Below are 26,536 nucleotides of genomic sequence, written 5' to 3' on the forward strand. Positions count from 1 at the left end.
CTAGTAGTACCAACTTGCTGTCCTCTTAGATGGCACTTTGCTACTACAGTCCACACTATCCCATTGTGCCTTTAATCTCACAACTTCACTCCTATTACTCTGGCTGGCCCCTGTGGGGGCGAATTCCAATCAGAACTGGAAACCTCTCTCTTTTTTTTTTTTGGTAGACACACTGGAGCGGCTTGATGCTTATTTAAGCATTCAAGTGGTTTGTTTAACTGTGGGAATTTTTACTCTACCCAAATTATAAATTCTGTTTTCTACATCATGTATGGGTAAACAGGTTGAGAGAAGAACGAATATAAACAGAGGCATCTTTCAGATGTCAGTTAAGGTATTATTAATCCACAATCTATAACTGTGACCTATATAACAGTCGAGATCAAATTCAAAAAAAAAAACAAAAAAACAAAAAAACAAAAAAAAACGAAACTTAACATTTACTCCCCTAGGTAAATCCTGATCACTGCCTTAGGGCTCTGGAGTGAAGGGCGCCCATACATCTGTAGCCATGAAGCCCCACGTAAGTCTTCAGAACTCGGGGCTTCTGCGTTTCCTTACGCACAGTACAAGATAATATTGCCCACCTAAAAACAGGCTGAGCGGGGAGCAGATTAAGTGAACCCGGCGGAACGGAAAGGTCTCCGAAGGCCCCGCTCCCACCCTCCGCGGCCCCTCGCGCGCCGGGGAGCGGGAATCCGCTCGGCGCGCACGTCCCTCCCCAACAGCAAGGTGCGGGCACCACGGAACGTCCCCGCGCGCAGGAGAACGCGCGCCCCGGGCGTCGCAGTCGATCGGGCTCGGCCAGGCAAGCCGTCGCCCTGCGTGTTTATGTGGCACCCTGAACTTTACGGGAACACATCTGGGCCTCCTCCCCCGAACCCTCCTTCGTACGGGGCAGCAGAATCGAATCGGCCGCGTCCCCCGCTGAGCCGAGCAGACCCGGGGAACCGGGACCGTCAGGCCCAAGGCAGGTGCGCGTTATCCTACACCTTCGTCGCCATCCCCGAGTCTCGTCCATCCGGGCCGCGGGCCGCGCAGCCCGGCCGGGGCCCGGCGACAAAGGGCCCGAGCGAAAGCGCCCTCGACCCCGGCGGCCGGGAGGGAGCGGCGGGCGGGCTCCGGCCTCGGGCCCCGCGGCGGGGGCGCGCCGAGCCGGGGCGGAGCGGCGGCCCGAGGCGCGCGTCCCGCCCCGCGGAGCCCGAGGAGCCGAGGAGCCCCAGGCTCGCAGCGCCCGCGGGGAAGGGCGCCCCCCGCCCCCCCCCCAGGCCCCGGCCCGGCCCGGCCCCGCCGCCCCTGCGCGACGCCGCCGTTACCCCGCCCCTCCCCCGCGCGCCAACCTGCGGCGGCGGCCGCCGCTCACCTGGTGGCGTCCGCGACGTTCCTGACGAACAGGGAGGTGTTGGGGGGCCTCGTGTAGCGCGACATGACCGCTGCCTCCGCCGCCTCCGGGCCTGCCCGCGGCCGCCGGGCTCGCTCCGCGTCTCGCCGCCGCCGCCGCCGCCCCAGCAGCTCCGCCGGCCCCTCCGCGACCCCCTCCCCTCGGCCTCGGCCCCGCGAGCGCGCAGCCGCAGAGGCGGGCGGGGGGCGGGGGGCGCTGCGCGGCGCGAGCCCGTCCGTGCGGACCGCGCGGGGGCGGGGCCGAGCCGAGCCGCGGGGGGGGCGGCGGGGGGGCTCGGGGGAGCGGGCGGCGCTGGGCCCGGGCGCCGAGGGGGTGCGAGGAGGGCCTCGGAGGAGGGGGCGGGGCCGCGGGCATCCGGGAGGCGGGCTGCGCGCGGGAGCCCCGGGGCCGAGAGGTCCGGGAGAGGCCGCCGCGGGGCCCCGCGGGTGCAGGGGTCGGGCACGCGGCCGGGCGGGGCCTGGAGGCTGAGTCCGGGGGCATCCGGGGAGGGGGCGGCTGGGGTCGCTGCATCAGGGTGCTGAAGGCCAGGGTCCTGGGGGCTGACGCTGAGCCGGGGCCCCGGATCCGCAGACGTGGGGGGGGGGGGGGTCGGGCATCGTCGGAGTCGGTGGGGATGAAGACTGACTTCGACGGCCCGACAGCCCCTGGGGCCTTCAGCCCTACATCCTCAGACATCCTCAGCTCGAGACTTTGGAATTGTTCCGTCGCCTGCCCCTTTAGGCCTGAGCCTTCGAAGGTTTGCAGATTGCGAGGATTCGGGTTTTTGTTTGTTTATTAGTGTCTTGATTCTTCATCCATTATTCCTTTAGGGCCTACTATTCAGCGGTGATATTTATTGAGTGCCTACTATGCCCCAGGAAGTGTGCCAGGTGTGGGATACAGCAATGAACACTGCAGGCCCAGTCCCAACCCCCCAGAGCTTGCATTGTAGAGGGGGGGGTGGGGGTCCAACAGTACACGAAAGAACAAATGAATGTGTGGTGTAGAAGAAAGCAGTGAAAATGCAGTGGCAATTGAGCAAATTTATTTTTTTTAAGATTTTATTTATTTATTCATGATAGACATAGAGAGAGGCAGAGACACAGGCAGAGGGAGAAGCAGGCTCCATGCTGGGAGCCCGACGTGGGACTGATCCCGGTTCTCCAGGACCCCACCCTGGGCCAAAGGCAGGCAGGCCCTAAACCGCTGAGCCACCCAGGGATCCCCTAGGCAAATTTAAAGTACCCTCTTTTCCTTGCTCCAAAATGTAGCCCAGCCCTTTCTAGTTATCCTCTGCCTTCAGGTTTGCTCTTGTGGTTGGAACAACCTATTACCCAGGACTGTAACCAGGTAACTTGTAACTATTAATCAATAGCACTCCTTTTTATTCTCAAAAGCACTTGATTTTGGTGGGTAAACAATAGAGTCACCCTATGCAGCTCACAGCTGTCTTAAAGGCTGGGAGAGTTTCCCAAGGTCTAGAAACGCTTCTGGAACAGTGGCCATTCATTCAAAGAGGAGGAGTTGCTTTGGCACAGCAGGCACAGGGCTAGACAGGGGATATAGCCGGGGTAGGGGGTGAGCAGGGTTCCTAGTCTCACAGAGCTTACAGTTTGGTAGGGAGGTCGAGTCTAACAACTACACTAATAAACGCATAAACTATACAATAAAGGCTGTGGTAAGAGCTGTATGCTGCTGAAAGTGCCCCTACTGTGCTTGATAAACAGGGCTAGAGGATCACTGGCCTTTTCCTGAAGTCTTGGGGAGGTATTTGAAGAATGAAGAAGAGAAATCCACATACTGGAACAGCATGTGCAAAGACTTTGACACAATATGGGACTGAAAGGAGGCAAACGAGTAAAAAGCAGGAGAACAGGAAAATAAGGCTGAAGAGCAGGCTGGGTGTATAGTAGGAAAGTTTGGAATGCTGACTGTATTGGTTTGCTAGGGCCATCATAACAAATTAGACCTCGAATTCAGTGGTTTAAAACAAAAAAATTATGAGGTGCCTGGCTGGTTGGGTCAGTCAGTGAAGCATGAGACTCTTGACCTCGGGGTTGTGAGCTTGAGCCCCACGCTGAGTATAAAGATTCCTTCAAAAGAAAATCTTTTTAAAAAAAGTTAAAAAGTTTATTTATTCATGAGAGAGACAGAGAGGTACTGAGGCAGACAGGCAGAGGGAGAAGCAGGCTCCATACAGGAAGCCTGATGTGGGATTCGATACTGGGACCCCGGGATCATGCCCTGAGCCAAAGGCAGATGTTCAACCGCTGAGCCACCCATGAGTCCCATAAAATCTTTTTTTAAAAAGAAACAAATTTATTCTCTCACAGTTTTGGAGGTCAGAAGTCTAAAATCATGGTGTTGGTACACACTTTCTCTGAAGGTTCTAGAGGAGATCCTTCCTTGATTCTTCCAGTCCCTGGTGCCCTTAGACATTCCTTGGCTTGAGGCTGCATATCTCTGGTCTCTGCCTCCATCTTCACAGGTCCATCTCCTCTTCTGTCTTATAAGAATACCTGTCATTGCATTTAGGGCCCACCCACATAATACAGGCTGCTCTCATGTCAAGATCCTTAATTGTAGCTGCAAAGACCCTTTTCCGAATAAGGTCATATTTGGGGGTTAGGACTTGGACATACCTTTTCTGGGGCCACCATTCAATCCACTATAATGACCTTGTGAAGATAAGAGACTTGACTTGGTGGGAAATGAGTTATTAATAAATCTATTCCCTAGCATATTGAGTAGAATAAAAACTCCATGTAAACTATGAGCTTATTTAGTTAAAAATGTATGTATGTCCATATGTAAATTGGATTTTTTTTTCTAGGTGATTTTTACTTTTTTCTTCTTACCTCTGGTACTGTCAGATTATTTTTGAAACCCTCCTTATAACTGGAAAATTTTTACAAAGCTCTTTACAGTTTGAAGAAAAGCTTTTGTAGGAGTATGTGAGAAGATTTAACAGTACATGAGGAGTGGGTTTTTTTTTTCCCTGTTCCTACTGATGGAAGTTTCTGAGGAAAGGGTTTTAAACTGTGAAAGGAGGTTCAGTTAGAAACTTGGACTTTAAAAGTAGCTGGAATTGGGGGCACCTGGGTGGCTCAGTTGGCTAAGCATCTGACTCTTGATTTCAGCTCAGGTCATGATCTCAGGGTCGTGGGGTTGAGAGTCTGCTTGAAATTATCTGCCCCTCCCTCTTCCTCTGCTTGCATGCTCTCTCCCACTCTGTGTCTCTGAAATAAATTTTTAAAAATATTTTTTAAAGTAGCTGGAATTGATTTAAAGTCAGTTGTGGAAATGGTAACTGCGAGGAGATGGACATGTGAATTATCTTGACTAGTGATCATTTCACTGCATATATATATATATATATATATATATATCTCCATTATATTGTATACCTTAAGTGTGTACATTTTTATTTAATAATTTAGCTGTGGACCCATAATTATTTATATTACATAAAAACATATGCTCTTCCTGTTTCTAAAGAAGTGTAAGTAACCTGCTTTCTATTTGGAAGGCCTGAGGAGGGACATGGTCAGGCATGCACAATGAAAGAACATTATACAATGCTCCGCTTGGCCAGTGTCTTGGCCAGGTCATCAAACCAGTTGAGATGAGTGATGAAATTGTACTTTGTCTTTTCCTTGGCATTTTGGAGTACACTTAAAGAAGTAGGGAAAAGGCTTAGGTCAAGACTAAAACCCTGCCTGGCACCATACTCACAAATAATATTTGTGTATATATTTGTAAATATACAAATAATATTTACCCTAAGTCCTAGAATTTAGCTAGGTGCCATTTAGTAAATCAGTCATTGCTTTGACCATTGCACCAAATGGTATCCTACCAGCTTGGGAGAGTTAATTTTTCTTTCTAAATCTCCAGGGAATTCCCCAGGCGTATACCACTGGCAAAATCTGACAATTGTTTAATAACTATAGCCCCTATTCTATGGCAGACTTTAATATATTCTATGTAGCAGCTGCTTCCTTTCTACTTAATACATTTAAAAAATTATGATCTGTCCTCACTATGAAAAAGAAATAATAATTATGTGACATGATAGAGGTGTTAGTGAATGACACAGTGGTAATCATGTTGCAATATATAAATGTATCGAATCAACACTGTTGTATACCTTAAACTCAATGTTATATATCAATTATATCTCAATAAAAATAAATAAAGTTACAATCTGATCCTTCTTGATTTTTTTCCCAATAATATTTTCAATTGGAAAATATTTCAGGAAAATGGATAAGGTTATTTCCAGTTTAGATACAATCATTTATCTCACTTTTCAAAAGTAAACAGATTTTTTTAAGTAAACAGATTTTAAACTTTTCATTGAAATCACACTTTTGTAAAGAAAATGGCAAGAAAAATTAAGTATCTTTTTTCAACTTGTTAAAATTTGTCTTAGTGGACAAGTCTTTAAAAATCAGTAATCTGATTTTTAATAAATAACATAATTTTTAATAAATAACATATTTTAAAATAAATAAAATCAGTAATCTATAAATTATGTTTATTTTATTTATTATTTTTTAAATATGTTATTTATTTATTCATGAGAGACACACAGAGAGAGGGGCAGAGACACAGGCAGAGGGAGAAACAGGCTCCATGCAGGGAGCCCGACGTGGGACTCAATCCTGGGTCTCCAGGATCAGGCCCTGGGCTGAAGGTGGCACTAAACCGCTGAGCCACCAGGGCTGCCCTATAGTTATGCTTAGAATAAAGGCACATATGAATTTATTTCTAATTTTGAACCTTTACTCCTGAGCCCTGTCTTTGGGGGAGAATGCCGATAGCTAACTTGTCATTTAGAATCTAAGCACTTAGGGCTTGCCTTCATGTTCCACCTGCCCTCCTACTCTAAGCTGGCTATCTCTTCTACTCTTTTTTGTGACTTTGGAGCATCTATTACAAATGGTAGACAGGAGAAACACAACCCTTTCAATCTCAACAGCAGATTTGGGGGGAAAGTTTGAAAGTACAAATACACTGTTTCTGGGTTATTCGTAAAGTTTGAAATTCAAGGCTATCCCTATTTCTAATTACTAGAGATATGCCAAGGCTGGTTCATAAGACCAAGAAACATGTGTTTGTTCTTTTAAAGTAATCCTGTAGTGTATGTGGCTATATAGTTATCTTTTCTTCCATTTCTTAAATCGATCAAAGCAGGTTAATTATTAGGTCTGTAATTAAGGAGTCGAATCATGAAAGACGAATATATCTTAATCAGATCAATGAACTAGTTTTGTTCTTGACTGTCAAAATGGAGAACTAGAACTTAGTGAAAATTATATTGTACTTGGGTGTGTGTGAGTGTCTTGAAATCAGTGTGATGAAAGTACTTTGAAGAAACAAATTCAGAATTAGTAAATCACCTGATAGTGAACGTTTCTCATGCTGGGAACTCACTCCCCAACAGATGGTGCTAGCTCTCTTCTAGTTAGAGCTGCTCTGGTCTACCCTTTCTTAAAACGTTCCATGCATGACCTTGAAAGTGAAGAGTGATGTGGTGATTTGGTTTTTTGTTTTGTTTTGTTTTTTCCCTGTCTGTCCCAGTTGATGTAACCACCATCCTGAATTTTTTTTTTTTTATTGGAATTCAATTTGCCAACATATAGCATGACACCCAGTGCTCATCACATCAAGTGCCCCCCTCAGTGCCTGTCTTCCAGTCACCTCCACCCCCCGCCCTGATGTGGTGATTTGTATAGAATGTATTGTAAACTTTCTTCTGTTGCACCCAAACTTTGGTTTATGGGTTATTATTCCACACAATCCAGTTGAAAAATCTATGATTGTATCCTCTTATGAAGTTGATTTCTTCCACAGCAGCTATAGGAAATAATTTAAAAGGTCATTTATGTGGTAACAGTGGATGGTATTTAACTTTTTCTGAAACACTGGATTACAGAAGGCGTGTCACTTTACCTGCATGTCCCCCAAAATGACACTTGGTTTTGAAAATGTTAGAGCTGTGTGCTTCTTCCTAACCTAATTAACTTGGCAAATGTTTAGTGATAATCTGCTGTATGTTTTCCATAGTACTAGGAACTGGGGATGAAAATAGAAGTTATGCTTTATAGTTCTGAAAGACCCAGGCCAGTGTTTCCCAGAATTAAGTCATTTTCATATAGCCTATGAGATTTTTGCCATGGTGCACTTCTTTACTGTAATAGGCTTTTCTTTAAATTTTAAAGTTTCACAGAGAGAGGGTAATCATTACAAAATATCATTTTATTAAAAAAAATTAAATTCTAGACAATTACTTTTATCTATAAAGGGTCCAAGACTGAGGTCTGCACTCTTTTAAAAGCAGAAATTAATCATTACACAACAGAAAGATGCTAAAGACACCCTAGCACCAAAATAAAATGTTTTCCCTGATGTAGATTATTAAAAGGCGACCAACTCTCACTCTATGCAATAAATAAAACCATCTGTAGTACCACCAATGGTGAGTGTCCTACAATTTGGGAGACATTCTAGCTAGAGGGAGATACACATGTAAACAAATCATTACAATACAGTTTCATTAGTGGTACATAAAGATCTCAGAGTACTATGTAGAACATGATGGAAACAGATTAGCTCTCTGTGGGGGAAGGGAGGCTGCAAGTTATCATAAAGAAAAGTGATGTTTGAGCTATTTATTGAAGGGTGAATATAAATTCACCTAGGAATGGTAAAAACAGAGCATTTCAGAGAAAGTGAAGTAGCTGAGCAAATGCGTAGTGTGGTGTACTGACCTAAGAGGAGAAGGAAGAAGGAATGCTAAAGAGGTTGGCATGGAGATTAGGAGCTAAGTTTTGAGAGGTTCAGTGTGTCTGTGAGTACACACACACCAGGGAGTTTTCTTAATTCTTTTGGTAATGGGACTCCATCAAAAGTTTTTAAACAGGGGATTAAGAAAATTAGATCTACATTTTATAGGATGATTCTGACAGATTCATAGGATGGATTGCAGGGAGTAGTGGTAGAACCTGGTACAAGCAGATCAATTAAAAGTCTCTTGCATGCAACGTATTTTCTCCTTAAAATTTTTTTCTCTTAAATCAGAGAAAGACAAATAATCTATGATCTCACTTATATGTAGAATCTACAAATAAACTAGAGCTCATAGATAGAGAGAACAGACTGGTGTTTCCAGGGGCAGGGGATGGTGGTTGGGCAAAATGGGTGAAGAGGGTTAAAAGGTACAAACTGCCAGTTGTAAGAAAATAAGTGCTGGGGATGTAATGTATAGCATGGTGACAATAATTAACTATACTGTATTGTATATTGAGAATTGCTAAGAGAGTAGACCTTAAAAGTTCTCATCATAAGGAAACAAATCCATCTAATATGTGTGTGGTGATGGATTTTTTTTTAGTTTAGTTTTTTTTGTGGTGATGGATATTAACTAACTTATTGTGGTCATCCTTTCATCATTTATACACATATCAAATCATTATGTTATTTTATATACCTAAAACTAACACAATGTTGTATGTCAATTATATCTCAGTTAAAAACAGATATTTCTTAGCTTTGTCCACTGAAAATACTTAGAAACAATGACTAGCCCTGCAGCATTCAGCATCCCTAGAGCCAGACTATAGTCTCTATTATTTTTTCCTAAAAGGAACCATGACTTTGGAAGAGTGGCTAATGTCAGGTCTAGGGCAGGAAATGTACAAGATAAGCCTGGGATATCTGGTCATTTCAGAAAGAAAGAAGGCTTCAAGGTCTTCGGGTGTCATATTAAAAGGATTCAAAAGACAACACTGGCTAAAGAGGGGACAATCTGAATATCAATAAGAATAGTAACTGCAATGAATTAAAACATACCAAATATTTTTAAGCGTACAAGTTCCTAATTATACTAAAAAACACCAGCCTAATTGATCACCTTTTGTTTTTTCTTAGAGAGGAAGGGGAGCCGTGGAAGGAGGAAAGGGAGAGGGAGAGACAGAATCTTAAGCACGCTACATGCCCAGCACAGAGCCCAATGTGGGGCTCGATCTCACCACCCTGAGATCATGACTTGAGCAGAAATCAAGAGTCAGACACTTAGCTGACTGAGCCACCCAGATGCCCTAATAAGTTTTTTTTTTTTAATTGAATCTATCCTTCCTCTGGATTAGCTCCACTGGTAGACCGCTCAGATTGCCAGTAAGAAATGTTTACAAGTATTACTTGAGGGGGTTTGTTATGGAGCTGGTGGGAGGGCTGGTGGAGGCATGATTACACAGCAGAACTCTGTTCTAGGCTTTTTAGCTATAAAATATATATTTATAAGATTATACGTTCACGGTAGTGACATAATGTAATACCACTGAATGATTTATTTGCTTACACCCTGTATGTTTCAATAAATTTGTCTGAACCTCAAAAAAAAAAAAAAAAAAAAAGAAGAAGGGACTCAAGCCACTGTAGAACTTGGCTTCAGGTGTCCTTGGGAAACCACAAGTGGTGGTGGTGGAGCTGTGGCTGGATGATGGGCATCTGGACCCCACCCTCTGTGGTCTTCAGCTGGAGTCAGTGGTGTGTACATCTGCCATTGGCCTTTTGGTGGATCTCATATTTGTTTAGACTTGTCCTGTTGGCTGGAAGCTGACTTTATGTGCAATGGAGAATGCTGTTTTCACAAACACTGGCTCAAAATGTCAAAAACACCAGCTGCAGTAATTCAAGATAGTGTCAACTCCCTGACAAGCCTGGCTTTGTTCAAAAGGGGAATGCAGGGGTTGAGTCATCTTTGGAAGATACTAGCCTAAAGAAAGAGTCATCAAAAATTCAGAGCCTGCTGGACACGTACAGAAAGTTGAAGAGGACAAACTTTAACCTGAAGGAGGAAATAATTTCCCTAATAGAAGAACTTAATGAAGAGAGATCCAGACACACAAGGCAAGAAGAGATGATGGCTAAAGTTATAAGAATGATATGGTCACTGAGCTAGGAGTCACCACATCTCAATAAGCTTTACCAGCCAACAGCTCCCTCATTATCCCTCAAAAGGGTGGACATGATCTGAAAGCAGAGCTGCTTTTTCCCTCTGTTCAGGCTCCTGTGCTGCCAAGCCACATTCACCCACCTATGCTCCAATATGAGGTTCATTACTACTTCACCCCCCATCCAAGAAAATAGTTCCAGTGGAGACTTCCTTTTCCTTCTCATCTCCTGGGAAGCACTTATGGGGAGCTTTCTTCTTGGGCTGGAGTTTCTCTTCCACCTCCAAATCCTAAAAACAGGCATTCTTTTGGGGTTGATTCAAATATCAAATGAACCAACTATTGGAACCAATATCCAAAAACTAGAGACCTCTAAAATTATGTCTCTTCAAAAAGAACTTTAATCTCATTCATCAGCATTTTAAATGTTACTTAAATGACCATACTTGTGCTCAAAGTAACATCCAATAGAACTTCAGTTCTCAGAATAATGGTTTTTGTTTTGTTTCATTTTAAGATTTATTTATTTGAGGAGAGGGGCCAAGGGAGAGGGAAAGACAGGAGAGAGAATCTCAAGCAGACTTCCCACTAAGTGCAGAGCAAAACATGGGGCTTGATCCCAGGTCCCTGAGATCATGACCTGAGCCAAAATCAGGAGTCAGACACTTAACCTACTAAGCTACTCAGGTGCTCCCTCAGAATTCTGTTTTATAAATATTATTTTCATATGATTTCATAAAGCTTTTTTTACTTTATTTTTCTCTATACATAGTGTAGATACAGTGTTGTATTTGATTATGTGGGCAGTTTGTCAATAGTGTACAATTCCAAGTGGATTCCATAGAATTCTTCAGAAGGTCCCAGGCAGGATTGATCCCTAGCTGTGTCTAGTGATTCAGTAATACACATTGTATTGGCTTTCTCTTTTTGCCTGTATCTCTCCCCTGTTTTCTGGGATTATCTTGTAAATAAGTCACCTGTATTTGTGAGTCCCTGGCTCTGCTTTCAGGGGAAACTAAACAAAGACATTGGAATGTACATCCAGCCATACTATATATAACTAGACTCACCTTCTATCGCTAGGGTTGTAGTTAATGTGGACGTTGCCGTCTATAAATGAAGCTTAGTCACATCTCTCTGGACTTCAGTCCTTGTCAGAGAGAGAGAGAGAGAGCATGCAATGGGGACAATGTCATCCCCAGATGGTGGATGCCTCTGGCCCATGAATTCTCTAGAGCTCTCCCATGCTGCGCCTTCTCACATGTTCCTGAATGTATCAATCACATTAAATCAATGAGATTGACTGAACTTCTCCTTGCTTATTCCAATGTTTCTCTGTATCACCCAGAAAAGTACTGGAATCTTTCGTCATAGGTGTCCATTAATAGTGGTGCAATCTCAACCAGTGTCTGGCAGCAAGGTAGTAATTCATTTTCAGTAGAAAAGTGGTGAGCGGCTGTATTGGGGTAATTTTAGGAGCTGAGAGACTGGAGTAGCTCTGCACTTAGGCCCATCCTGATAAGTGTTAGAGAGCATCTCATTAGAACTAGGTGCATCTCATTAATCTTGGGGTGTATGAGAAACGAGATAGAGCATTCTCCAACACAGAACACCCACCACCGACAGTCTTTTTCTTTTCTTTTAATCATCACCTGCAGCCAATATATGCCCCTGAACTGAGAGCTTCAGAATCAGAACAGGTGTATGTTACCGGGATCTCAAGGATTGATGCTCACTGGGTCAATCTGGCAGAGACATTCTGCAACAGTCTAGTGACTCTTGGTTCTCTGTCCTTATCTAAGAGAAAAACACCAAAAAAAAAAAATAAAAAATAAAAAAATGGATTGGAAGCTTGGCTAGGGTATGCTAACTGTGGCTTCACTATACTATACTTACACTTAGGTCTTACTTTGTAGACACCAAAATATTAGTATCTGTAGGTTTTTTCTCCTGGGCTAGTTTTTTGTTTGTTTTGTTGTTGTTATTGTTCTGTTTTTCAGGAGAGAGATCCCTTCTATCCTCCCACAGAAGGTACAAACCTGGCTACTATTATTCTAAGAGCTGAGTAGAGGCAGGCAGGGCATTAAAGGTTCTCACAACTCAATACATAGAATTTAACCTAACCTCCCTATTTTACCATTTGTCTTACTTCTCTGAGATATTCCTGAGGTTAGAACTCTATTTTAACTTTCACAGTGAGAATACTTGTCTCCTTCTGTTGAAATGGGAAAGGTTTAGGTGCCTGGCTATGCAATGTTAGAGCTGGCATCTGGAGATCTAGTTGTTCCTTATATGGGCTTACAACTAATCTTGTCACTTCAAAATGACAGGTGCCACAGCTGTCTTGTGTTTTCTGACTTTTCTGATTGCGGGTGCTGAAATTTCAGCGTTCTCTGCTTTGTTAAGTCCCCATACCTCTGCCTGTTTGCCATATTCCATGTTGTATACTAGCAGCAAATCATCCCTCTGAGAAAGCATTTCTCAGCTTCCCTTGCTTCTAGTTGTGGCAACATGACCATGTCTAAAGACCACGTCTTTAGCCAAAGACACACAGGAAGAAATGCTATGAGAGACACCCAGAATGACCCCTTAATGGGATCCAAATCAGGTGAGGGATATTCCTTTTATCCTTCTCCCTTTTTCTTATTGCCTGGAATGTGGACATGAGAGCTGGAGTGCCAGGGATTATCTTGAGCTCATGAGGAAACCTTGAGGAAGAGAGCCACATAGTGAGGATGGCAGAGCAGAGATATGGAAGCCTTGGTCTCTGGTGGCTAGAGAGTTGTCCTGAACTCATAGCAGACTTCTTTTAAAACAGAGAAGTGAAATTCTCTAAGTTGGGTTATGGGGTTAAGTGGTGCTGTATCTAATCTTAGCTGATTCATCTTTTATCCTATCCCTTTAACCAAATCTTTGGTGGTGACAAGAGGCAGGGAGAACAATCACCAAAGTGGCTAAAATGGTGAGGAAGTCAGCCTTGTTCCTCGAATCACTTTGAATGAGATCCCCATCTCCCAGCTCAGAGTGTCTTCTGTTTGGCAATGCCCGTAAGGAGGACCAGGAATAAATCTAGACTTTGGGGGACTTACTGCTTCTCCAGTTTAGGGCATTTATCTGAGAATCAGAATACAAAATTAGATACGCTTTCAGGTGGGGTTCCCTAGAAGCAGAGCCTGAGACTGGGATTCTTGAGTAAGTGATTAATTAAGGCCTCACTCTCAGGAAATCACTGGGGAGTAAGGATGCAGGAGAAAGCCAGAGAAGCTAGGCAAGGGTGTGGTTTCAGAAGATACCTAGTCTTGGCCTGATCTCCTGGGGAGCTCTGGAAAGTATGTTACCCTGTGATAAGGCAGGGACTTTTATGGCTCAGCATCAGACAGTCACGGAGGTAGTCTAGCATCCCAGTCGTCTACGAGGGAAGGTGGCTCCCCGAAGCTGTGGACAATCAGTCTGCTGCAGCAGGGTACAGATGTGAGTCCTTAGTAATCAACACTTGCAGCAACTGGGATGTGTGCACTTTCTTGCCAAAGGGAATGAGGTCAGGAGACCAATAGCTATTACTACAGGTACAAAAGTAAAGAATAGAAATAGTCATTTAAAATTTTTTAAAGTTGGGGTGCCTGGCTGGCTCAGTTCATAGACCATATGACTTTTGATCTCAGGGTTGTGAGTTTGAGCCCCATGTTGGGCATGGAGACTACTTAATAAAAGAAAATTAAAATTTTTTAAGTTGATAAATATAGTAAATATCAGAAAATCCAGAAAAAAATTATATTGCAGGTGCCTAGAACCTCTCTATAACACTATTTCTCCTTTTCTTGTTTTTCTCCATAGACTTTGATTTCTCTCTCTCTCTCTCTCTCTCTCTCTCTCAAGTAGGCTCCATGTCCAGCATGGAACCCAACATGGGGTTGGGGCTTGAACTCATAACCCTAAGATTAAGACCTGGGCTGAAAAGTTAGATGTATAACATACTGAGCCACCTAGGCACACCTTTCTCTCTCTCTCTCTCTCTCCCTCTTTTTTTTTTTTTTTAAAGTAATCTCTATGCCCAATGTGGGGCTTGAACTCACAACCTGAGATCAAGAGTCACATTGCTCTACTGACTTAGTCAGGACTCCTGATCTCTTCCTCATAGGACAATGGTTTGTAATACTTTCTATAAGCAGTATAGAAGGATGATTTAGTTTAGCATGATTGTTTACATTTTTTTTATTATTGATAATTTGGAAAAGTTTTTTTAGCTTCATAACTCATGACTAGTAAGGTCATGTTTATTTTTAGAATTATCGTCAAGTATAGTAAAACCTGTGTCACATACAAGCTGTAAATCTTTTTAAAAAGATTTTATTTATTTATTCATGAGAGACACAGAGAGAGAAAGAGAGAGAAAGAGAGAGAGAGAGAGAGAGGCAGAGACACAGGCAGAGGGAGAAGCAGGATCCATGCAGGGAGCCTGACGTGGGACTCGATTCTGGGTCTCCAGGATCACGCCCTGGGCTGAAGGTGGCGCTAAACCGCTGAGCCACCAGGGCTGCCCAAGCTGTAAAATTCAGACATTTCACGTTTTCTTGGGCAATGATAAACTTTACCTCTCAAGTCATCAACGATTTTTGTCTGCCATGTCTTGTCTCAGTGGAACATAATGAACTTTATATTATCCTTGTTGATGCAAGTATTTTGCATTAAATCAAGAGTCAATTAAGTCTTCTCCCAATGAGTGACATGTCATCAGCCTTTATCAAGACACAATCCAGTGCTTTGCAATGTATATATAACATATGACTTCATAGACAGATGTGCTCATTGTGTATACAGTCCTGCTAAGTTTGTACACTACAAACAGTAATTCTGTTAAATTCTATTATGTACAATCTCCATCAAAAGAGGGGGAGAAAGCACGATGCATTTGTTATTGTATACATTGCATTGTTGAGTATATCACTGACAGGATAGAACTTCCTTTTTATATATCTATAAAAGGAATCTGTATATCTAGTGTTTATATCTAGTGTTTGGAAGAATTTCCAATAAACTGACTTCCAGTAAACTCCATTCATTTCAAACCTTGTTTCTTCCCTTCTACCCATGTACTTACAGTGCTGTGCTTTGGAGGATAGGGTCACATTGCAATATGACCTCTGTCCCTGTATCTTGATGTGACAGGATGCTAGGGGAGTCAGCATAGCAGACAGTAGGAATATTCCTGGAAGCCATTTCTACACCTGGACAACTGGCAATACTTTCCTATGCACATAAATAACTGCTATACCCATAATTATATTCCACTAAACCCAAACCAAATGTATGCTTAGTTCATCTTCCCATTAAAATGGATCCCAGAGGGATACTCAGCAGTTGAGCCTCTGCCTCTGGCTCAGGGGTTCCAGGGTCAGGTCTCACGTCGGGCTCTTGTGAGGAGCCTGCTTCTCCCTCTGCCTATGTCTCTGCCTCTCTCTATATATATGTCTTTCATGAATGAATAAATAAAATCTTTTTAAAAAATAAAAAATAAATGGATCCCAGAATGCTTATGGCCATTCCAGTGTGACATGACTGAGGAATTGAAATATCTTCTTCAAATTTTACTCAAATTTATGACCATGCGAAACCATTCTAAGCCCTTTTTGGGCCTTGAAGCTTAGGCTTCATGAAGCTGTGAGGTATATCTGTCTGTGGTAGGACAAATAGAATGACATGTAGCCAGGAACATTGTCGTTTATTTATGCTGTTGTAACCACAGCACCAGGAAAAACCACCACCGCAATGTCCCAAATGTTCTTGAGATCCAGGAACATCCTTTTATCCACAAATCCAACCCTTCTTAATCTTACTGGTTTTGGCATGAATTACCCCCCAGATTTCACTTCTCTTTCTTCCTCTTTTTTTTTTTTTTTTGTGGTTACAGGAATTTCAAACTGTGATATCTCCTTTTTGTTAAACCTGTGTTTCCAAGAATCTTGCTGATGAAGACACATCCTTACCAGATGAGTCATGTTCACCTAACTCTGCTAATTCAGTGCAATTTACTTCTAGCACATTTATACACAAAGTATTTTTCAAACGTATATATCTGCATGATGCTTTAATCATTTATATAATTTCTAACCATATATATATATACACACACTTTTATACTCAGAAAAAAATCAGTGTTTTATATACTTATTAATCTTATAAATTTCCTCAGGATAGATTTCTCTTTTGATCAATTCTATAGTTCACCATAAGTTAAAAAAAAAAAAGTGGCAGTATAGTAAGGTATGGTGGCCAATTTCTCTGGTATGAGTAGCAGAAGCTAAAAGTGAAATCCATTGCTACAATATTTTTACCTTACAAGCCAATTGATACTTTTCAGAAGATGTTTCTATTAGCTTTTAAGGTTTTTCCACTTCCATAGGTGTGCTTCCTGTCAGAATGGTGGCTTGGTTAAGCTGATTATCTGTAGAACGATGTAATTTCCTTGCATACACCAGCCCCAATACTACTGAAGCTTTACTAATTATTGCTGCTTCAGATACCAAGTCAACCAAAATTGACTAACAACCGCTTGCTGAGTTTCTATATTGATTTAAAAATATACAATGAAGCTAAGGGAATATTAGTACTCAAAAGTCAAAGAGAGACATTGGAAGCACTTCATAGAATGTGGGGTTTGAAACTGGAATCTAGGGTAAAGTGTGTGGAGTTTGTTTTTTTCACAGCCTTGGGTATTTGAAGATCAAATTCTCTTAGATTAGCAGCTATGATAGATGATCCTATTGTGCAATGTAGAAACTCAGGTTAAGTATGATCTTGCATCAAACTTATTTAGCCATTAATTGAAAGCAGACAAATAGACTGGTTAGGTCATGAATTGGCAACTTTGGCCATTCTATTTATTTATTTAAGCTTAGTTTGTTTTCTTTAACTTCACCTTCACTTTGTGATCCATGGGCTAAAAATACATGTTTTTGTGTATATTTTATTACACTTATCACAGACTTAATTTTTTTAATATTTATTTATTTTAAAAGATTTTATTTATTTATCTGACAGAGAGAGAAAGCACAAGCAAGGGGGAGCAGCAGAGGGAGAGGGAGAAGCAGGCTCCCCACTGAGCAAGGCGCCTGACATGGGGCTCTATCCCAGGACTCTGGGATCAGGACCTGAGCCAAAGGCAAATGCTCAATTGACTGAGCCACTCAGGTGCCCCAATTTTTAAAAACATTTCCATAAGACTACAACAATGTAAAAAAATTCACTGCTGCATAGTTTGCTTATTTCCCTTCTTCCCCCCCCCTTCAAATACATTGCATTATTGTTTTTTTTCTCATAGTTTTTCTAGTATTTTAAAATTATGTGGCATAGGGTCTGTTTCAGTTTATGATGACTATAAATCATCGGACATTCCAGTGTAATAGCTTTAAGCCTTTTATACCCATCTCAAATATAATGGTGTACACTGTTACACAATTAATTTGGTTTTGTGCTAAATTCTTTAAAAAATTTTTTTAATTATTTAATTTTTTTGAGAGAGTGTGTGCTGGGGTGGGGGGTAGAGGGGAAGAGAGAAAGGAAAGAGAAAATCCCAAGCAGGTTCATGCCCAGTGTGGAGCCCAAAATGCAGCTCGTTCCCACAACCCTGAGATCATGACTAGCCTAAATCAAGAGTTGGTGACCCAACCAACTGAGCCACCCAGGTGCCCTGGTTCTGTACTAAATTCTGATGTTGATTATTATAGTCAAATATGGGCTTTCAAGCTTTCAAAGCAACATGATAGATCCCCATTACATGTCCTCATAATTTGCAGATCTCTGAATGATCCAGCATTCCCAGAGAAAGAAACTAATATCTGGGTAACAATAGCATTTTGATAAAAATTATAAACTAATCTTCGATAAGAAAAAACAGGAGAGCATCACTTGTTGCCATTTGATATAAATTAGACAATGAATAAAGTGTTTGCTTTTCTAAAATGATAATATAAATTATATTCTCTATATTTAAAAATTGGCCAGCTATCATATTTGCCCGAAAAATTAAGATATTGGATTAAATATCGCTTCTTTAATAATTCAATTTGAATGAACTTTTCTCATAAGCCAAATTCATTTGTAACTAAGGAAGATAGTGAAGTCAAGCAACGTATAACGATAATTAAATTTTTGTTAATTGGCATAAAAAAGTTAGAGCAAATAGGACTGTAAAATATAGCTTTTGAGGAACACTTTAATCTGATTTACATTTATTACTAAGAAAAAACATGGAATTTCAAGGAACACTCTCTTGAAAGGAAATGAACACTTTAAATTCTAATGCTATAAGTGTATGTTAAGAATTTTTAATTTCTAAAGGAAAATACTTGGAAAGCCTTTATGAAGAATTTGTCTAAATCTGTGTATGTATTTACTACGATGTCTTTTTTTTTAGAAATATGTAATATTATAGCTTATAATCTTTATTCAAAACAAATCCTCTGCTTTGCTGCTATATATTTAGCTTGGACTGCTGATGTTTGGTAGATGTTATGAACTAAACTGTGCTTCCTTCCTTCCAAAGAAAATTAATAGGTTGAAACCCTAACCCCCCATGTGACTGTATTTGGAGATGGGACCTTTAGAGAAGTAATTGAGTTTAAGTGAGGTCATAAGACTGAGGCCCTAATCTATAAGATTGGTGTCCTTATAAAAAGAAGCAGCACCAGAGGTCTTCCCCATTCCCCCTCTTCCCTGCCTTCTCCCCATCCCTGTACAATCACAGGGGAAAGGCCATTTGAGGACACAGCAAGAAAATGGCTATAGCAATCATGGTGGCCATTTGATCTCAGACTTCTAGTCTCCAGAACTGTGAGAAGATAAATTTCTTTTGTTCAAGCTACCTAGTCTCTGGTATTTTGTCGTGGCAGCCTGAGCAGACAAAAATAGTAGATATATGTACAGTATACATATAAAAAGTCAACACCTTATATAAAATTCTGGGTCAGCAGATGGGCAAGGTCTGATGTCGTAGCACATGGGAGCATCAAAATATCACTTTTGAACAGAGGTGATATTTCCAGGTAAAAGATCACAACCTATTAATTGAATGGTGGTGATACATCTGCTTTGTCTAGCTTGTCACAAAAATATGGATGCTAACAGTATTTCAAGAACCACAGAAGAGACTGGGGACTTGTAATCTCTATTACTTTCATTTAAAGCACATCATATACCTGAACTTTTGTAAATGGAGAGATGGAGGTGGAGGACTTTTCCTTGGTTAAGATATCCAAACTACATGTTGAAGGGACCAGGGTGCCATCAAGGTCATTCTGGGGCCCTCGTCCCAGAATTCTTGGGGTATGCTTTGCTGAGCTGATGGTGACCAAGCAGACCACTTGGGCGGCGGTGGGGGTGGGTCAGAGAGTCAGTGTGTGGAGGCCTGCTGCTTGGATTTGCCAAGTTCTTTTTCTGACTTGAAAGATAATTATTAAACTTAGAGTCATCCTTTCCCACTGGCGTGTGTCAAAGTTTATGTCCACAGCTGAACTGACTCACTCTGGTACAGTCAACAGGTGGTTGTGGTTTGTCCAAAAGAGCCCTGGTTTGAGGGTTCTGCTGAACAAAGTCTGCATGCTTTGGGGAGTGTTGTAAGGGGGGGAACCCGAGGCAGCTGGAGTGGCTGTGGAGGATGTTGTGTGCAGGAGGGGACACAGGAGGCACTGCCAGAGGGAGAGGGACTTGGAGAGAAAGAGAAATGCTGAAACATTCTAAGGAAATTTTGCACTATAGGGCTTGATATAATGCTGTCTTCATCTCCTTTCAAAGGGTTCAGTTCAGTAAAAACTGTAAGCATCATCAGTGGTTTGCCCTTGAATTTAATGTACCAGTCTGGCCTAAAGATGAAAAAGGAACACACATGGGAGCCACAAAGGGGGCCCAGTCACAAACAGGTTACATTTGTAACACACACATGAACCTATGTACATACAGAGAGGAGAGAGAGAGGAGTGTGAAAATACATGTACCACCATATTAATTGTTACTATTTGGCAACAATAATCATATAGATGGGATCATAAATTATAAATAATTTTTTATTATTTTGTGTTTTGCTGACTTTTCTGATTTTTATGGTGAACATGTAAAAAACAAAACAATGCTAATAATCCCAGTGTTATCAGCTAACGTTTTTGAGTACCCACAGGACTATATGCCAGGCACTGTGCCAGTGTTTACATGTATGGAGTTCATTTAATTTGCTTATAGCCTACCTGTGAGATGGCTGTAGAGGTACCATTGTTTCCATTTTCCAGATCAGTCAACTTTTATGATATATTACATTTAAAAATCAGAAATAAGGAAAACAGGCACCTGGGTGGCTCAGTTGATTAAGCGTCTGCCTTCAGTTCAAGTCATGATCCCAAGGTCCCCAGATGGAGTCCCATGCTGGGTTCCCTGCTCAGTGGGGAGTCTGCTCTTCCCTCTTCCTTTGTCCCTTTCTCCTTCTCATGCTCTCTCTTTTTCTCTCTCTCTTGAAAATGAATAAAATCTTTAAAAAAATGAAATAAGGAAAATGACATTTAAAAAGAAAATAAAAGAGCAAAAGGAAAATGGGGCTAGGAAGAAACAACCAGAACCTAGAGAGTACTATGTCCTTTCTTCTCTCCCTCTGTGATCAACTAAATCAAAGTGCTTTACCAAATCATGCTTTAAAAATGAAGTATTTTATTGAAGCAGATAAGCAGGATGATTAAAAGATGGGATCCTTGGGCAGAGATGAGGGGGTATCTTTATTCTAAAATTGGTCTTACACATAACTGAATCTAAATTTCATTTCATAGGTGAGAACCTGAGTCACCCGAGGAGACACAGATAAAGTGTCGGGGCTGGGATGAGATCCCCATTCCTTGTCATTACATTAATACAGGATACACAATTTAGGGGCATGTATTAAAAATGTAAAATTAACAGTACTTTGTTGCCATAACCACTAATATTTAAATGTTCTCAGGAATTATTCCTAGAGTTGATTAGCTCCCCAAAACCTTTTAGCTTGGAAATCACCGGGCTATGGGAGAAATCTGTACAACCCTTTGAAGGTTTTCAGGTTCTTGCAAGCACTTTTTTTTTCTTTTTAATAAATCACTTTATCGAGGTATGATTGACATACAAAATGCTGTACATATTTAATGTATATAACCTGATGATTTTGGACGTAAGTATATACTCATGAAACCATCAACACAATCTATGGCATAAACATATCCATCACCTCCCAAAGTTTTCTCCTGTCCTCTTTATTATTTACGTGTATGTGATAAGAGCAATTAACATGAGATCTATTCTCTTAGCAAAGTTTTAATATTGTCAACTATTGGCACTATGATATACAGTAGATCTCTAGGATTTAGTCATCTTGTATAATTGAAACTACCCTTTACATAACTTTGTATTTTGACCACTTCCCTGGAGCCACTCAACCTCTAGTTTTGCTCTAGCTTCAATTTAACCGATTGTCAGAGGCTTATTTCATGCCATGTTAACACACAGTAAATATTTTGCAATATTAACTAGTAAGAAAGACTTGATTTGGCTTTCCTAAACTGGTCAGCCAGTTTCCCATGAGGGTCTCTTCTTTCCTTATTTTGGTCTCACACCTTGTAGAAAAACAGAAGGGGAAAGACATTTTATGCAGAAGACCTTCGGGAACACCATAATTGTTTTTTCTTAATCGGTTTTATTGGAAATGTTTAGTTGACTGCCTATTTCATCTACCAGAATGCCTCTAATTGCTAGATGTTATTTATTAATTTTTAGGCCACACATTTTTTAAAATTAATGACTCTTCATTACTACATCTTTTATAAAACATTTTGAGTATTTTAAGCACACTGTGACCATCTTCACCATCCATTCCTGCTAGCAACTTTAAAATAATAAGCACCAGGGGCACCTGGGTGGCTCAGTCAGTTAAGCATGTGCTATCGGCTCAGGTCATAATCCCGGAGTCTTGGAAATCAGCCCCATACTCCCAGAGCTGGGATCCTGGCTCAGTAGGGAGCCTGCTTCTCCCTCTCCCCCTTATCGTGCTCTCTCTTGCTATCTCTGTGTCAAATAAACAGAATTAAATATATATATATATATACAACAATAAGCACCAAAATAACCAAGAATTTTGAGAAGTGAATCTTTAGTATAGGTAATTACTAACCATAGTATGCATATGGCCAACCTTTACACACATGGCTTGAGAGAGGAATCTCATGAAGGACCCTCAAGCCCTGGGTTGGGTCCAAGTTCTAAATGTTTTATCAATGAAGGTAGAGGAGCAATAAAAATTCTCTCCGTTTTTCTGAACCATACATAACCTTTGGAGAGAAGTGTTCTCATCCAGCTCAAGTCAGGCCACGTCTCCCAGTGTTGGAGTACATAAGCCCTAGGGAATCGGGGCAAAGGAGAAGCCTCCTCTGGGAACATCACTGTCCTCATTTCCAGGAACGGTTATGGTCAGCAGAGCAGCTAATCTCGCTGCCAGGAGAGATGGAAGCCAAAGGGAGCCTCAAATATCTGTGTACCATGACGTCCTTGGCTCTGAAATAGCTGCCTTTACCTCATGGGCCATTTGAAGCAATCTATACAGAACTTAAAAACAAGTTGTACTAGAGCCTTATCCAACAGAAACAAGATTCTGCCAGAGAGTTTTGCTTCTTTCCTTTATTTTGTTTTCCAAGGTTTCTTTCTCAGCTTATTTTTTTCCCTCCCTAGTCACTCACTCCCTGGATAGTTTAATTCTCCCCTGGATATAACCATTATGCAGAGTAGATATGCAGAAATGCACTTTCCTTAGTTCTTCCACTTTCCTTACTGGTCTTGAGTGGGGGCCTCCACTTCCTCTTGACATGTCTAACACACGACCATCAGCTCAACCCCATGCTCACATTGCCCCTATTTAATGACTTTACCATCCACATACCTGTTCACCCTGTTCATACTATGGACCTTGGTCATCTCTTCCTTCTCTCCATCATGTTCTCCTGTCCCCCAAACACATTCTGTTAGGCACCAAGTCTTGTCACTTCTGCCCTTGGAATGTTTCTGGAATCCTGGGACTTCCTGGGAACCAATTAATCTGTTTCTAGTTAATCTTCCGCGTAGTCATTAATTATTCTTCCAGAACAAAAATCCAGTTTTACCTCCCCCCACCCTTTAATAACATCCAGTAGTTACCCATTGCCTGGATAAAGGTTTATTTTTTAACAATGTGTACAAAGTTCCTCCATTTTCCTTAACCTTCAATCCAAATTCACCTTTCTGCCAAATTCTTAGCTCACTGCTTTCTGCCAGAATGACAGCTAGTTTTTCCAACATCTTAGCCCAGGAGTGATTTATTAATATGTTGTCTAGTTCGAGTTGCATGTTTATATCAACTAGAGAATTATTTGGGGATAACCATAAGTACTGGAGGTGGGGGTACCAGGGGAGGTGGTTAGGGCGATGTCGTGAACAACCAATATCCTAGAGCGGCACTGTAGTTTGCTTGCTGGGAGTGGTAGCCCCAAATCGCCCAGGGCCACAGTTTATTTCTGGAGAAAAATGTTCAGATTCCAAATATTGTTAAAATGGAAAGGTAGTCAGTAAGACTCCTTTGTACATTTGGAACTGATTCCTTTTTTCTATATTCTTTAAGGTTTTACTCTAAGTTTTATTTATTTTCTGGTGATATATCTGCACTCTATAAATGAAATCATTTTAGCACCTTTTATTCCTCTCTCTCTCCCCTACATTTCTGGGGAAGATACACATCCAACAAATTATTGTAATTTTTTTAAAAAAAAGGGTACAAAGCACCACAAACAAGAAATATACAGTCCCCACAATGGAAACCAAACATATACAGCATGTGTGTGCATAAACAGAACAGAACTTGAAATGAATCCATCTTTTCTCTACCTCAAGTGACAGCTTTGTTAACTCATGAAAAGCAATATAAATAGCTTCTGTATAAAATTGATATGTATGCCTTTTCTGTTGTTTACATGTGTCCTACTTATGTCAACAGGCAGAGTTGCTACAATGTATTTATTCAAAATAAGTGATTGCTACGGGTTCTGATGTAAATAGATAAGCTACAGATGCATTTATGGATTTGGATGTCTGCTTACATAAGCAATAAAGCATGGCAGCTAAAAGCAGGCCACTGGGAGCCAGACTGGCTTCTGTCCCATCCTGGGTCCACTATTTACTAGCTGTGTAATCTAGGACACTGCATCTATAAAGATAAATAATTACATTAACAACCTCATAGGCTGTTATGAGGATTAAATAAGTCAATACACATAAAGCACCTGGCACATGTTAGGTGCTTGCCGCAGGGTAAGTGCTCTACAAATGCTCCCATTGGTTTTGCTCACATAAAGCAATAATATTGTATTTCATAGATAAAGGTAGGATTTTTGTCAAAAGTATACAAGGGTATGATTTGTTAAGTATAAATAAGGGGGTCCAGAAATTTAATACCACATTGATACGTTCGGGGCTGAGATTTAGTTACTGTGTTAATGAGAATGACAGTGTTTTTCAAGTTCAAATATGACATGTACTCTGGTATTGTTAACATATGAAATAGTTAAAACAGGGGCAGCCCTGGTGGCCCAGCGGTTTGGCGCCGCCTTCAGCCCATGGAGCCTGCTTCTCCCTCTGCCTGTGTCTCTGCCCCTCTCTCTGTGTCTCCCATGAATAAATAATCAAAATCTTAAAAAAAAAAAAAAAAGAAATAGTTAAAACAGAAGTAGAGAATCTTCATGTACTATGCAGCTTCCATTAGACTTATTTTCAAAAAATACTTTTCTCTAAAATAAATAGATAAAACCTTTAAAAAATACATTTCTCTAATTATCTGAATATGTTGTATCCCAGTTAACCTAATTGAGACAAATTAAGGGAGAGAGGGTAGAGTATGAAAAGCCAATCGAAACTTTCAATATGTGGAACACCTTAGAATATCATCAACAGTTTTGTTTTGTTTTTTTTTCTTCAGATTTTGTGCTTCATTCTGGAGGAAAACAAGACTATGGCATCTTGAATTTCTTCACTGGGTAATTTAAAACCCGGTTATATTGTGCACAGCAGCTGCACACATCATGTTACTTGAGTTCAGCATCAATTACAGTTACGAATTAAACGGGTCATATGTTTTTTTTCGTAGCTGTTACTATTCAAATCAAATTTCTGGCAGCCCCGGTGGCCCAGCAGTTTGGCGCCACCTTCGGCCTGGGGTGTGATCCTGGATACCTGGGATAGAGTCCAACGTCAGGCTCCCTGCATGGAGCCTGTTTCTCTCCCTCTCCCTCTGCCTGTGTCTCTGCCTCTCTCTCTGTCATGAATAAATAAATAAATAAATAAATAAATAAATAAATAAAATAAAATAAAATAAAATTTCAAGTGAACAAAATGGCATGAATATTTACAACCATAAATCTTTTTATTAACTCTTTAGTTTGGGCTTTAAAAAAACTCTCATTTTAAGTTCTTAGTTCTACTCTACTCCAATAGACTATAGTAGCTCATACATATCCAGTCCTTACTATATTCCAGGTGCTGTTCTAGACACTAGCATCATTCTTACAAGAAAACTATATAGAGTAGTTTTTAGATAATACAGCAGCTTTTAGATAATACAGCAACCTCCAGAGAAGAAAGGGCGGTATTGAACACGTGAGAATAGTCTATAGACCAGTGTTCTTTGTATAGCATTTATTTTGGCATCTGGTTTTATGAACTAAAAATCTTGTATAATTTTTTTATCACAGTTCTAGAAAGGAAAGTGGCCTTTTTCAAGGACCATGTTCCACTTGGTCTGTGTCTGATGGCAATGAGCCAATAAAACCGTCTTCATTCTGCTGCCGTGGGAAATAAGCCACAGCAGAAAAGTAATAATGACTCTAAAGCATAATTCAGTTGTAAGCACAGCCAAGGAGATGGAAGAGAGAGGTGTCCCTCGACACCGCGACTTCCCAGCGCTCCCGGCTGGGAGCAGTTACCAGCTCCCCACCTGCTCCCCCGGGCGGAGCACTCGCGGGTTGAGGGAGGGTCAGACAGGTTTCGGGCGAGGCGCTGGAGGCGGGGCCTCGGGCTCGGGGGGCGGTGCTCCCGGGAGCGGCGGAGGCGGGGCCTCGGGCTCGGGGGGCGGAGCTCCCGGGAGCGGCGGAGGCGGGGCCTCGGGCTCGGGGGG

General features: G+C 41.4%; 1 protein-coding gene and 1 long non-coding RNA gene across 5 annotated transcripts in view; one reads left to right on the forward strand and one right to left on the reverse strand.

The window, feature by feature from the left end:
* The window catches only part of SRSF12 (serine and arginine rich splicing factor 12), a 41,191-nt gene extending 17,820 nt beyond the window's left edge, over positions 1–23,371 (reverse strand). The window contains exon 1 of one of the 3 annotated variants that reach the window (XM_072737109.1): positions 23,279–23,371. In XM_072737109.1, the coding sequence (XP_072593210.1) occupies positions 23,279–23,313 (35 nt within the window). In that variant the 5' untranslated portion in view covers positions 23,314–23,371. Of the gene's footprint in view, positions 1–1,363; positions 1,558–23,278 lie in introns of those variants that run through there. The other 2 variants (XM_072737099.1, XM_072737069.1) reach the window with 2 other exon arrangements.
* LOC112908411 (uncharacterized) lies at positions 845–25,741 on the forward strand. Of its 2 annotated transcripts, none has more exons than XR_003232922.2 (3): positions 845–974; positions 25,343–25,400; positions 25,511–25,741. It is a non-coding gene; the product is annotated as an uncharacterized lncRNA (long non-coding RNA). The 2 variants fall into 2 exon arrangements; XR_003232921.2 differs by lacking the exon at positions 845–974 and adding an exon at positions 1,953–2,138.
* The last annotated feature ends 795 nt before the right edge of the window (positions 25,742–26,536 follow it).

Source organism: Vulpes vulpes, chromosome 1 (genome assembly GCF_048418805.1).
Source record: "Vulpes vulpes isolate BD-2025 chromosome 1, VulVul3, whole genome shotgun sequence".
NCBI classification, from domain to species: Eukaryota; Metazoa; Chordata; class Mammalia; order Carnivora; family Canidae; genus Vulpes; species Vulpes vulpes.